General features: G+C 45.4%; 2 protein-coding genes across 7 annotated transcripts in view; one reads left to right on the forward strand and one right to left on the reverse strand.

Moving 5' to 3' along the window:
* Window positions 1-4090, forward strand: part of LOC129697565 (CSC1-like protein 2) — a 138134-nt gene extending 134044 nt beyond the window's left edge. For all 4 annotated transcript variants that reach the window (XM_055636238.1, XM_055636235.1, XM_055636239.1 and 1 more), the window contains one exon: window positions 391-4090. In XM_055636238.1, coding sequence (XP_055492213.1) covers window positions 391-543 — 153 coding nt within the window. In that variant the 3' untranslated portion in view covers window positions 544-4090. The remainder of the gene's footprint in view (window positions 1-390) is intronic.
* Window positions 4091-10817: 6727 nt separating this feature from the next.
* LOC129697567 (CSC1-like protein 1) overlaps window positions 10818-14902 on the reverse strand; it is a 64730-nt gene continuing 60645 nt past the window's right edge. For all 3 annotated transcript variants that reach the window (XM_055636243.1, XM_055636242.1, XM_055636241.1), the window contains exons 22-23: window positions 14298-14360; window positions 10818-11768 (exon numbers count right to left, since the gene is read on the reverse strand). In XM_055636243.1, coding sequence (XP_055492218.1) covers window positions 11574-11768; window positions 14298-14360 — 258 coding nt within the window. In that variant the 3' untranslated portion in view covers window positions 10818-11573. The remainder of the gene's footprint in view (window positions 11769-14297; window positions 14361-14902) is intronic.

Here is a 14902-nt window from a genome sequence, read left to right on the forward strand (position 1 = left end):
AGGCCTTTTATTCTGCTGCCAGTAACAATTTCACTGTTCCATTATTGGTATATTTGACAGTCAAACACTCCCGACTTCCTAGTACCTGTCCAAATGTAAATTCAGTCCTGTAGAGTCTTTCATGTAAATACCTCTTTCTGTCGGGATTTACAGGGTGTCCAGGTTGGGAGGGACAGATGTATATAATACATGGGAAGGGTTTAGAGGGCTATGGGCCAAATGCAGATGAATGGGACTTGTCCAGAATGCCATCTTGGTTGGCATGGACAAGGTGGGGTGCCGGGCTGGTTTTGCCGTGCTGTATGTCTTTCCGACAGCCTTCTGTCGTGTGTCCGGGTGCCTTGCGAAGTGGTTCGGCACTAACCTGCTCTTTCTCCTGCCTGTCTGCAGCGGTACATCGCCCAGGTCTTGCAGGACCCTCAGACGGAGCCCACAGCAGACAATGAGCAGCCACCTTCGCAGAAGAATGCCAAGGAAGTGATCAGCGAAGGAGAGTTCCAGTCCTGCGAAGACAGTCTCATTGAAAACGAGGTTCATCATTAGTGGAAAATCACAAGGAGCTTTTTTCATTCATTGAAAATAAAAAACAAACATAAGTACAACGGGTAGGATCAGGTACCAGGGCATCGCAGGCTCAGTGAAACTGGTCTGTAACTAATCCTTGGTACCGTGTAGGTTATAGCAGTGCAGTGCAAATTGCTAAACTTGTAGGCACACAAAATTGCAAATTGCAAATTGCAAAATTGCAAATTGCTAAACTTGCACTTGTTTTGCTGATGGGAGAAGCATAACTGGAAATATTAATGGCATGAAGGAGAAAATAATGATTTTTTTTTTTAATCGATCTCACCAATTATTAGCCCCCAGGTCCATGTGTGTTAGTGGTTGGAAATGTTGCTACATCTCTAATATTAGTCCAAGAAAATACTGGAGTGGGAAATTGGCAACCGAGCCTGGTTACATAAGCACACATAATGTTGCTGGGTGGGTATGCCCATGTGTGTGTGCCCATGTGTGTGTGCCTGTGCGTGTGTGTGCCCATATGTGTGTGCCTGTGCGTGTGTGTGTGCCCATGTGTGTGTGCCTGTGCGTGTGTGTGCGCATGTGCACAAGGGAAAGAAATCGTAAAACAAGAGAGAAGCTTTTGGTATTTTTTAATCCTTTGAGGTGTAAGAGAATCATTATTAGCAATTAGTGCACTTTTCCTGTTCAAATCATGTTAAAAAATAAATGGGTCAACTTTGTGAGATTATTTGTAAGTACATGGTTAAACTTAGTTTATATATTTTTTTTTTAAAGGAGTGGTCCTAAGTTTTGTGTTGCTATCTCCCTACCAAATGTAAATGAGTTCTGAGTGTTGGGTATCATCTGTGTGACTTGGGTTGCATGAAGGAATGGGAATCCAGCACGTTCATGCTTCAGGCTGTGCAAGCTTTCCCAATTTATCTGGGGAAACCATTGGAGAGATGAGACGTGCACAAACAAGGGGGTGCGGGGGGGGGGCTGAATGGCAGCGGGCAACATTGGCCCGGTGTAGACGTACGATTGCTGTTGAGGCCAAGCCCGAGTTTGCTCTGAGCATCACCAGCTGAAGTTCTCCACATGCCAGACGTCCAACATTTTCCCACTTCCTTCGAGGTTCTATCTGTGGCCAGTGGACTCTGTCGATCAAGGGTTGGGCACAGTCATCACTAATGCATTGCCTGGTCAATAGGCTGGTGATGTTTTGGGAGAATGGAGAGGTCTAATACCCTGGCTGTGTTCACATTGTAAAACTATTGAAGATCCCTAAAGAGCCCCATGTACCAAAGATTTCCAAATCCGTATCTGCTGCATTTTTTCAATTGTTGGTTTCAGATGGAGCTATCGGAAGAATTGATTGGAATGCCTGTGCATTGAACATGCACATGCCCACATTTTGTAATCATTGGTTTGGAGCGAGCTAGCTGAAGAACACATGGGAATGACCATGTATTGACCTTGTGGTTCTATCACTTAAAGACTGAAGGTCCAGTATGGCTTTGTCCTGTGTCCCATCCTTGTGCCTCTCCCACGCTGGATGTAAACGGTAATATTGTCCAGAAGCTCTTAACGAAGCGGTTATACCTCAGATGATTAAAAGCATAACTAACATTACCACCTAGATTGAATCACTGCAGATTGAAGTTTGTCCGAGGCTGCTCGTACGGCAAAGCTGGTAGAGGCTGCCCTTGTTAATGATGAAAGAATTACCAACACAGAATCACCATTACCAATTGTAATGATTCAGTTGCATCTCAAGTCCAATCAGAATAGTTGTGTTAGCAATCCAACTAAAGACCCCAACACAATTATTTTCCATATTTGTGCAAACAAGCCAGAAGTTGCACCACCCAATTTGATATGGTAATGTTTTTTTTTTTAAGTCTCTACTTTCGCTATTAAGAATTTCATTTCTCCTTCAGCAGATTGCAGAGAGAGAAAATGTTTAAGATGTCTGGGTGCGGTTCATTATATTAGAGAATGTAACATTCCTTTTTCACAAGACATCCACTCACTACTTTTCTTTTGAAATGTCATTTACAATTTGGCCTTGAAATAAAGAAATATTAATATTGGGCTAAGTTTGCTGCCTTGAATGTGCAGTAACTACTCTTTTGGGGGGGGGGGGGGGTGTCAAAGAGAGGTTGCCTTTACAGGAGGCAGAGGAAACTTAGCGTTAGTTCCAGGCTCACTGTCTGCCCATTGATGAGCATAAGGCGACCACTCCCAGGATAATGCTGTGTGCGTTGATTTTTTGATGGGATCCTAATTAAACACGGAACCCATTTAGCTAGGGTGCCTGCCATTTGGGACTTTGTGCGAGCCACTTGTCTAGAAACAGCAGGGCTGACCACGGCTATTTAGCACGAGCCATCAGATCTTCAACTTTACAACCACCTAGTGCATGTTATGTTGCGTTTGAAAGCTCATTCTTTTTGTGTCACGGTCAATGTGATGGGAATGACTGGGTAAGGGTTTGTTCCATGTAATGTGGGTGAATGAGCAGAGCTCTGCCCACCCACAGCATTTCACAAGGTCGACTTCAACGCTGACCAAAATACCGTTTTTTGTTTTTTTTACTCCCAAGAAAATTATGTTTTGGAATGTGTTGATTTGGGATTAACAATTTGAAGCTTATCAGCTGTAACAACATGTCGACTATTAACTTTTTGTCCATTCATGTGTGTGGGTTTTCACACTTGCGGATGGAGCATGAGTGTAACAAGGGGTTCTTTAAAGTGTGTGTGGATAATGTCCTTGGGTGGGGTTATTTGTATATATCTGAATGAACTAAAGTGCAAGCACTGTATATATAATTAATATAGATCAGCCAATTGCTTCACATCTGTCCTGTGGTGCAGTGGTGATACCTGCAGTAAATTATTAATAGATATTACCATTTGAAGCTGTCTGTTCATCTTGTACATAGTCACTTGTGTAAGAATTTGGAAATGCTTTTGGGAAAACATCTGCCTTCTCCACCCGTTGCCCCTTGGCTATTGAACTCCCAACGAAGGAGAGCAGTACTGGAATCTAAATCTCCACTAAGTTCCCTTCCGGGTGCAACCCACCACCTCGGGTTGGCTTGGAATAACAAGGCCAGGCTGCAAAGTGTATGGATAAGGAAGTGGCGGTGATATCATCTGCAGATGCGCATGGGATCTGGGTGATTACAACATTGGAAGGGACCTCGCTTGTGGGATTCAGGATGTGAAAATGAACTTAAGGGACCTTTTCCTCGATCCATGCCATGCCATGCCCGACTTGGAATACTTGATTGTTGAATCTGGGCGCAGGACAATACAATCCTCCACAACTGGCATCTTGTTCCAAAGTGTATAAGCAACTACAGACACACTGGAGATGTATTACTGTTTGATGGTTTCCATTTCAAACTATTGCGCGGTGTGTTATTTTCGATACAAGTAACTGGAATTCCACTTGGATTTTTTTTTTGTAGATGGTGTTACCCTTTCATGTTTCCAGGTAGTTGACTGATTTCCTGGTTGCCTCTTGTCCGTACTGAATGAAGTTAATACTGCTTATAAATCACAAAGAATGAATCGAATCGATTCCTTTTCTTGGAGTCTGTTCTTGACTAATTTGCAAATCCCACTTAGTTCCTGACGTAGGTACACAAAAGCTGGAGAAACTCAGCAGGTGCAGCAGCATCTATGGAGCGAAGGAAATGGGCAACGTTTCAGGCCGAAACCCTTCTTCAGACTGATGGGGGGAGGGGGGGGGGGCGAGGAGAAGAAAGGAAAAAGGAGGAGGAGGAGCCAGAGGGCTGAGGGAGAGATAGGAAGGGGAGGAGACGGCATGGGCTAACAAAATTGGGAGAATTCAATGTTCATGCCATCCGGGCGCAAGCAACCCAGGCGGAATATGAGGTGCTGTTCCTCCAATTTCCGGTGGTGCTCACTCTGGCCATGGAGGAGACCCAGGACAGAGAGGTCGGATACAGAATGGGAGGGGGAGTTTAAGTGCTGAGCCACCGGGAGGTCAGGTTGGTTAATGCGGACCGAGCGGAGGTGTTCGGCGAAACGATAGCCAAGCCTCCGCTTGGTCTCACCGATGTAGATCAGCTGAAATCTAGAGCAGCGGATGCAGTAGATGAGGTTGGAGGAGATGCAGGTGAACCTCTGTCGCACCTGGAACGACTGCTTGGGTCCTTGAACGTAGTCGAGGGGGGAGGTAAAGGGACAGGTGTTGCATCTCTTGCAGTTGCAAGGGAAAGTGCCCGGGGAGGGTGTGGTACTGGAGGGAAGGGAAGAATTGACAAGGGAGTTACGGAGGGAGCGGTCTTTGCGGAAAGCAGACGGGGGGAGATGGGAAGATGTGGCAAGTGGTGGGGTCACGTTGGAGGTGGCGAGATGTATCCTTTCTCAGGCATGATCGTAATCCAACATTTAAAATTCCAGAGGGATACATTATTGAGCATCTGATGATATAGCCAGGGAAATATGGGGCTGAATAAACATCAATGATTCAGTCAGTGTCTGCGGGGACATTTAGATTCAGAAAACTCCAGACTCCCATTCCACAGTAGAATTTCCAACTGGTATTAAAAGCCTGAAGGAGTGCAGCGAAGATTTATGAGGCTCATGACTTGAGGGGCTTAGTTATGGGGAGAGGTTGGACAATCTAAGACTTTATTTCTTGGACCTGAGGGGTGATCCTATGGAGTTGGAGAATCGAAAGCCAGAGGGATTTAAAGTGAGCGGGGCAAGATTTACTAGGAATCCGAGGTGCACCATTTTCCACATCATGGGGTAGTGGGAACAAACTACCAGAGGAGGTAGTTGAGGCAGGTACTATAACAACATTTAAAATATACTTGGGACAGATACATGGATAGGAAAGGTTTCAAAGATATGGACCAAATGTGACCAGCTTAATTGGGACCTCTGGGTCAGCATGGTTGAGTTGGGTCGAAGGGCCTGTTTCGGTATTGTATGGCTGAGAATTCCTTTAAATTATTGTGATTTGAAATGAAAATCATTGCTTGTGGGTTCTGCTGTGGCTGAAAATATTATGTTAGTGTATTGCGGTTCATATTTAATCTATTGGCCTGATAAAAAATTTACCCTAAGAACAGTGTTCTCTTCATCAACTAAGTCGATCTATCTGCAATCTATTCTTCAAGACCAGACTATGTCAGGGGAGGGGGCAGGACAGAGATACAATGGAGACCGTGAGCCTAGTGGGAGAACTGGGAAGGTGAAGGGGATGGGAGAGGGCAAGCAAGGGCTATCTGATATTCATACCGCTGGGGTGTAAGCTACCCAAGCAAAATACGAGGTGCTGTTCCTCCAATTTGTGCTGGGCCTCACTCTGACAATGGAGGAGGCCCAGGACAGACAGGTCAGGTTGGGAATGGGAGGGGGAGTTAAAGTGCTGAGCCGCCGGGAGATCAGGTAGGTGAAGGCGGACTGAGCGGAGGCGTTCACTGAGATGATCGCCGAGCCTGCGCTTGGTACAGGACGGCTGGTGTATGGAACAAGCTGCCGGAACAGGTAGGTGAGACAGGTACTATCACAATTAAACATTTGGACAGGTACATGGGCAAGATACTTTTAGAGGGATATATGGGCTAAATGCAGGCAGGTGGGCCTCTACCTCTACGCATTTAGTTTGGCACGTGGATGTGGAGGGATATGCACACGTGCAGGTGATTAATCTGACATCAGGTGGGGACGGGCATTATGGATGAAAGGGCCCATTCCTATGTTGTTCTGCTCTATGGTCTATGTAATTAACCAGTCGCCACTTCACATTTTCCCACTCCTTATCAGGTGCCATGATATTGCTGTTTTATTTTCTCCACTCCCCGTACACACTACACTGAATGTGCCCCCTCACTGTTGGGTTCCCTACAACCCCGACCTGCAATCACGCCGCCTTTTCTCCAAACATTGACCAAATTCACCTTTTGGTCTTAACGTCAAGGGGAATGAGCCGGGGTTTACAGTGCCCTCCATAATGTTTGGGACAAAGACCTGCCATTTATTTATTTGCCTCTGTACTCCACAATTTGAGATTTGTAATAGAACAAAATCACATGTGGTGCACATTGTCAGATTTTAATGAAGGCCATTTTTATACATTTTGGTTTCACCATGTAGAAATTGCAGCAGTGTTTATACATAGTCCGCCCCATTTCAGGGCACCATAATGTTTGGGACACAGCAATGTCATGTAAATGAAAGTAGTCATGTTTAGTATTTTGTTGCATATCCTTTGCATGCAATGACTGCTTGAAGTCTGCGATTCATGGACATCACCAGTTGCTGGGTGTCTTCTCTAGTGATGCTCTGCCAGGCCTGTATTGCAGCCATCTTTAGCTTATGCTTGTTTAGGTGGCTAGTCCCCTTCAGTTTTCTCTTCCACATATAAAAGGCGGCTCAATTGGGTTCAGATCGAGTGATTGACTTGGCCACTCATGAATTGACCATTTTTTAGCTTTGAAAAACTCCTTTGTTGCTTTAGCAGTATGTTTGGGATCATTGTCTTGCTGTAGAATGAACCGCCGGCCAATTAGTTTTGAGACATTTGTTTGAACTTGAGCAGATAGGATGTGTCTATACACTTCAGAATTCATTATGCCACTACCATCAGCAGTTGTAACATCAATGAAGATACATGAGCCAGTTCCTTCAGCAGCCATACATGCCCAGGCCATAACACCCCCACCACTGTGTTTCACAGAGGAGGTGGTATGCTTTGGATCTTGGGCAGTTCATTCTCTCCTCCATACTTTGCTCTTGCAGTCACTCTGATATAAGTTAATCTTCGTCTCATCTGTCCACAAGACCTTTTTCCACAACTGTGGTTGCTTCTTTAAGTACCTCTTGGCAAATTGTAACCTGGCCATCCTATTTTTGCAGCTAACCAGTGGTTTGCATCTTGCAGTGTAGCCTCTGTATTTCTGTTCATGACGTCTTCTGCGGACAGTGGTCATTGACAAATCCACACGATTCCTGAAGAGTGTTTCTGATCTGTCTGACCGGGTGTTTGGGGATTTTTCTTTATTATAGAGAGATTTTTTCTGTCATCAGCTGTGGAGGTCTTCCTTGGCCTGCCAGTCCCTTTGTGATTAGTAAGCTCACCAGTGCTCTCTTTCTTCTGAATGATGTTCCAAACAGTTGATTTTGGTCAGCCTAAGGTTTAGCTGATGTCTCTAACAGTTTTATTCTTGTTTCTCAGTCTCATAATGGCTTCTTTGACTTTCATTGGTACAACTTTGGCCCTCATGTTGATAAACAGCAATAGAAGTTTCCAAAGGTGATGGAAAGACTGGAGGAAAGACTAGGTGCTGAGAGCTCTCTTATACCTGCATTAAGGAGGCATTTAAACACACTTGAGCAATTACTAACATCTGTGATGCCATGTGTCCCAAACATTATGGTGCCCTGAAATGTGGGGACTATGTATAAACACTGCTTTAATTTCTACATGGTGAAACCAAAATGTATAAAAATTGACTAATAAAATCCGACAACGTGCACTTTAACCACATGTGATTTTTTTTGTCTATTATAAATCTCAAATTGTGAATTACAGAGGCAAATAAATAAATGATGGGTCTTTGTCCAATTGGGAACCCCCTTCCCAAATTGATTTATTGTGTAAGATATGAATTATTAGCAACAGTAATTCTCAAGGTTACAACGGGGGGCGGCTGAGGGGAGATCGGCAGAATTACGTAAATTCCATATTATTGAAAAGTGTGAGGGAAAAAAATAGCCACAAAAGCTTTTGGTTGTTAAACCCCTGTCCCACGGTGCGAGTCTACCCACGAGTGATCCAGTTAAAAACAAATCAAACTCGTGGTAATCATGTAGAATTAACCGAGCGGGAACGTCGCAGCTCGTGGACGTAACTTAGTGACTCATAACGCTAACGGCAGGTACTCGGGGAACCGTGTTAACTCGTGAATATTTTTCAACACGTTGAAAGATTTCCACGAGCCAAATATACTCTTGAAGGAAAAATGTGAAACTTTTAAACTGGTTGTAATACTGTCGTAGCCCGTGTGTTTACCGTAGTGACTCGTGAGTCTACTGTGGCTACTCTTGCGGCTGCACAGAGGGAAAAAAGATGAGTAAAAAGAAAAAGGTTGGCCAAGTCTGCCTGTCAGGAATGATCCCCTGATGCTGGAGACACCTGTGGGAATCCCACCTTGCCCTTTGCAATAGAGTGGGGTAATAGCATTAAATTCAAAGCATTTACAGCGCAGACTATTGATACAATCCTCATAATATTTGTCCAATGGGCCCTCTGATATTAATATAAAGCATCTGATAATAACCTTTAATGTTGGAACAAATAGAATATCCCCTCTAGAAGTTCCTGGTCCTCCCCTTCTGCCCCAGTACAAAGTGACTATGGCCTAGACAAGTCTCGTCCATTGAGTGACTACACACAAATCTTGCTTTTGCCACGCAGAATAAAAAGGTTATCTTTTTCTTTCGTTGCGACAGGTCACATTCCGCCCCCTTTGTTGTGGGTCTGTTTAAGTAATCCCGCCCCTCCTTAATCTAAGACCACTCTTACCACAATTTTTTTGTCTCTGGGTTTTCTAGATGAGCGAATTTGTATGGGGCCCACAGAGCGAAAATGGTGACAAGAGGCTCTGCAAACTAGTGTGGACTGTGTGGGTAACAACTAATATAGTGTTCATCTCACCCGTACATGAAACGTGGTCATTCACTATCAATGCATAAAATTGAACATCCATTTGTTAGTGGAATCAAAAAGATTTGGGTGATGATCCAAATCTAGAATATTAGTGTCCCAGCATCTCTGGAGAAAAGGAATAGGCGACGTTTCGGGTCCGAGCCCTTTTTCACACAAGACTTCCTACCCGAAAATTCAACCATTCCTTCTCTCCAGAGATGCTGCCTGGTCTGCTGAGTGACTCCAACATTTTGTGTTTATCTTTGGCATCATCCAGCCTCTGCCGTTCCTTCCTACACAGTAGTTTCCCACTGACGAGGAAGCAGAATGAATAAGTAAATGAATGAATGAATGAACTATTCATTCATTCAAGCTGAAGAGCCGACACCCTGACTATTCCTCTTTCCCCATTCGCTGCCTGACCTACTGAATTCACCCCGCATGTCCTGTTTCGTAACACAATTATTAATACTTGTTTTATAATTCCACTGATACGGGAGGAAGGCCGTATGAAACAATGAGTTTGGGTCCGAAGTGGGAACTTATTTGAAACAATATTTGGGGCGTGCGACTGAAAAAGAGGATAGTGTCTAACTTCATGTAACCCTTGCATCTCCACTCTCTTGCCCCATCCCTCCCCCACCCAAGCCGTACCAGCTTCAAAGTAGTCTTGTTGAATCTCATTGTCTGTGACTCGGTTTCACCCTAACACACAGCTACCAATGGCCTGTTTCCTTTATCATCAGTACTTTTTTGCATATCTTTCATTCTTTTGTTCTGTATCTCTATATCATATAACCATATAACAATCACAGCACGGAAACAGGCCATCTCGGCCCTACAAGTCCGTGCCGAACAACTTTTTCCCCCTTAGTCCCACCTGCCTTCACTTATACCATAACCCTCCATTCCCTTCTCATCCATATGCCTATCCAATTTATTTTTAAATGATACCAATGAACCTGCCTCCACCACTTCCACTGGAAGCTCATTCCAAGCGCTACCACTCTCTGAGTAAATAAGTTCCCCCTCATATTACCCCTAAACTTCTGTCCCTTAATTCTGAAGCATGTCCTCTTGTTTGAATCTTCCCTATTCTCAAAGGGAAAAGCTTGTCCACATCAACTCTTGTCTATCCCTCTCATCATTTTAAAGACCTCTATCAAGTCCCCCTTTAACCTTCTGCGCTCCAGAGAATAGACCTAACTTATTCAACCTTTCTCTGTAACGTTGTTGTTGATATCACCGTCTATATCTCGTTTCCCTTTCCCCTGACTCTCAGTCTGAAGAAGGGTCTCGACCCGAAACGTCACCTATTCCTTTTCTCCAGAGATGCTGCCTGACCCGCTGAGCTACTCCAGCTTTTTGCATCTATCTTCCGTTTAAACCAGCATCTGATATTCCTACGCAAAGGAAAGTCATCTTCATTTGGGGATGAAAAATGGGAATCAACCAAGGTGTCAGGAAGCAAAGACAACGGATTTCATGCCAAAATACCCCTGGGCATTTCTACTAACAACTGTGCCCCAATGCAACAATGGTTCAGAACTGATCATTAAACAACCCTTGTTTGAACCCATGACTCGATGAGAAATAAGTGGCAAAAACTCCTGAAGGATTGTGAGATAATGATCATGGATGACTTTTAATGGAAAGTCCACACATACACATAGACAGCCATGAAGAACTTCATGTCTACACTCAGATGGACTGGCAGATGGAGGAGATAGGAGTTGGGGAAAGAGAGGAAAAGCCCAAGAGAAATACAGGGAAAGGGATATTGGAAAAGACATACTGGAATCCTGAAACGCATGTCAAAACATTTAAAAGGTATAAACACATAGCAAATGGGTGCAGGAGTAGGCCATTCGGCCCTTCGAGCCAGCATTGCCATTCAAAGTGAACATGGCTGATCATCCACAATCAGTACCCCGTTTCTGCTTTCTCCCCATATCCCATGATTCCGTAACCCTAAGAAATTTAAACATGGGAGGTATTTTATTGTGGGAAAAAAACTGCATGACATCATTTTTACCATGTGATGGTTTTTCCACACGTCAGTAGTCGTTGTTGGCTCAAGAGGAACTCGGGAGAGGAACGTGGTACATCGCTGAAATGAGAAGTGAACGGCAAACTTGGACATACACGTGGGAACCCGTTGAAGCTCGTGAACATAAACTTGGAATCTCGTAGAAAACCACGAGTTAGATTTTTTTCTTTCACTCGGGATAATTCGTGGGTGGACTCGCACCGTGGGACAGGGCCATAAGTCGGAGGTAAGCGTGCCGTCTAATGTGGCCGTCGGTCTTCAACAACACTATTGCATGGTGGGCAGCTAGAGTTGGGGGTGAATCCAGGAGAGTTTCTCAGATCTATCCATCTCCGGCGTCCACCAGATATATCTGATCGCTGTCTGCATTGTCCGGAGGAGAGACATCATCTGGAGGCTGCACACTTTCCTCTGCCAGGAGCTGGCTGCTGTTCCCAATGGCACCATACGATGGATGCTTCTGTGGATCCAGGGGGTTCTCCGGCTTGGATAACCGCAGGAAGCTCGGGATGAAGATCTGCGATGGGATGGAAGGTGGAGGGGAAGGCTCAAAGATCAGAAGGTCAGTCACTACAAAAAGTACATGGTGCCATTCTCCATCTGTGAATGGTGGTCGCGTATATTGCAGTCAGTCTTGTCCTTCACCATGAATTAGAGTCATAGAGTGATACAGTGTGGAAACAGGCCTTCAGCCCAGTTGCCCACACCACCCAGCTACACTAGTCCCACCTGCCCGCGTTTGGTCCATATCCCTCCAAACCTGTCCTATCCATGTACCTGTCTAACTGTTTCTTAAACTTTTCTATAGTCCCTGCCTCAACTACCTCTTCCGGCAGCTTGTTCCACACACTCACCACCCTTTGTGTGAAAAAGTTACCTCTCAGATTCCTAATAAATCTTTTCCCCTTCACCTTGAACCTATGTCCTCTGGTCCTCGATTCACCTACGCTGGGCAAGAGACTCTGTGCATCTACCCGATCTATTCCTCTCATGCTCCATTCAAACCTGCTTGCCTTTGGCTTGTATCCCTCTAAACATGTTCCATCCATAGAAACATAGACAATAGGTGCCGGAGTAGGCCATTCGGCCCTTCGAGCCTGCACCGCCATTCAATATGATCATGGCTGATCATCCAACTCAGTATCCCGTCCCTGCCTTCTCTCCATACCCTCTAATCCCCTTAGCCACAAGGGCCACATCTAACTCCCTCTTAAATATAGCCACTGAACTGGCCTCAACCACCTTCTGTGGCAGAGAATTCCACAGATTCACCACTCTCTTGTGTGAAAAATGTTTTCCTCATCTGGGTCCTAAAAGATTTCCCCCTTATCCTTAAACTGTGACCCCTTGTTCTGGACTTCCCCAACATCGGGAACAATCTTCCTGCATCTAGCCTGTCCAACCCCTTAAGAATTTTGTAAGTTTCTATAAGATCCCCCCTCAATCTTCTAAACTCTAGCGAGTACAAGCCGAGTCTATCCAGTCTTTCTTCATATGAAAGTCCTGACATCCCATTGTACCTGTCAAAATATTTCTTAAACATTGCGATCCTACCTGCCTCAACTAACTCGTCCGGCAGCTCGTTCTACATGCTTACCACCCTTTGTGTAAAAAAAAAAAAGTTGCCCCTCGGGTTCCTATTAAATCTTTCCAACCTCACCTTAAACCCATGTCCTCTCGAATCCCCTACTCTGGGTAAAAGACTCTGCATTAACCCTATCTATTCCTCTCATGATCTTATACACCTCACATGAATTCACAGGCAGCTTTGCCCATGAAGAACGCAGGGAAGTTTCATCCCCCTTCTGAACCTCGGGAGATCAGCGAGACCCTTGATATTTCCGATTTCCCTCTGCGACATTCTCAGCTTCCAACTATTCCCACCCCGGTCATTCCTTCTTCTCCCCGTTCGAAGCTTGAAAGCACGCACCACCAGACTCAGGAACAGCTTCTTCCCCTCTGTTATCAGGCTTCTGAACGCCCCTTCCATAAGCTAGGGTACTGTCCGAGTCACCTCTACCCCATTGCGGACATTGGATTTTGTCTGTGGAACTGGTGCGCTACAATGCTGAGAACTATATTCTGCACTCTGTATCTTCCCCTTTGCTCTGCCTTGACTGTGACTTGATTGTATTTATGTATAGTATTACCTGACTGTTTGAATAATAGCATGCAAAACAAACTTTGCACTGCACCGTGCTATACATGGCAATAATAAAGCCCTCTCCGCTGCACCACTTCCTGATCAAACAAGTTAAAGGGCGGCACAATGGTGCAGCGGGTAGAGCTGCTGCCTCACAGCTCCGGAGAGCCGGTTTCCATCCTGACCCCGGGTGCTGTTTGTGTGGAGTTTGCACTGCTTCCCTGTGACTAGGTTTCCTCCATGTGCTCTGGTTTCTGAAGGCATGTGGGTTTGTGGGTTAATTGGCCTCTGTAAATTGTGTCCCTGGTGTGGAGGGGAATGTGGGAGAACATAGAAGTCGTGTGATCGGCTTTTTCCACATGTTTGGGAATGCCAGAGGTAGAAGTATATAACATTATGAGGGGCATTGATAGGGTAGACCTTTTCCCCAGGATGGGAATATCAAGTGCTGGAGGTCATAGGTTTAAGGTTAGAGGGGCAAAGTTGAAAGGAGATGTGCGGGGCAACTTTTCTTTTGCACAGAGGCCGGGGTAGTGGTGGGAATAGTGGTGTTTAAGAGGCTTTAGAGTAGGCACATGGATTGATAGATTCTTGATTAGTACGGGTGTCAGGGGTTATGTGGAGGAGGCAGGAGGATGCGGTTGGGAGGGAGGGATAGATCAGCCATGATTGAATGGCGGAGTAGACATGATGGGCCGAATGGCCTAATTCTACTCCCATTCCTTATGACGTGATCTTATGACACATGGAGATGGGGAGGGGATATGGATTATGCACAGCTAGCAGTGAGTCGGCCTTGGCGTCATGTTTGGGCACGGACATTGTGGGCCGAAGGGCCTGCTCCTATCCTGAGCCGTCGTGTGTTTTGTGTGTCCACTGGGTAATCTCGGGCACATTACTTACTCTCGATTGCCACGCCTGTGATGTTTGTTCCGTCTCCGTCGATTGTGGGAGCAGTTTTAGTAGCTGGTGGAGGAAAAGGGCAGACACTGGTCACCGGCTGCCAATCCTGACTCTCCCTCCCACTGTTCCCACCTCACGAGTACAACACTGTGTGATCCTGATCCCAGCACCCTTCCCCCCCCCCCCCCCCCCCCCCCTCACCCCGGCCCATGTCAATAGAGCAACTTGCTAGCAGCAGTATCATAGGCACCTGGACCCAGGCTATAACACACACAAAATGTCGGAGTAACTCAGCGGGACAGGCAGCATCTCTGGGGAGAAGATATGAATGGGTGACGTTTCGGGTCGAGACCCTTCTTCAGAGACGCACACGGAAACATGCGTTCCACACAAAAGTGAGCGGCAAAAAAAACCAAGATGTTTGGGGCAAAAACATAATTAGAAAAGAAAAACAGCAAGTCCACATTCGTACAACAGTTTGGTGAAAATAAGACTATTGTGCAAAATACCAAGACAGCAGTGCAAAGCACAATCAGTAAACAAGTCCACGTTGGAACAAGAGGTGGTCCATAGTGTTCTGTTGCCGAGGAATGATTAGGGGTGTA

The sequence above is a fragment of the Leucoraja erinacea genome, chromosome 5 (genome assembly GCF_028641065.1).
Source record: "Leucoraja erinacea ecotype New England chromosome 5, Leri_hhj_1, whole genome shotgun sequence".
NCBI classification, from domain to species: domain Eukaryota; kingdom Metazoa; phylum Chordata; class Chondrichthyes; order Rajiformes; family Rajidae; genus Leucoraja; species Leucoraja erinaceus.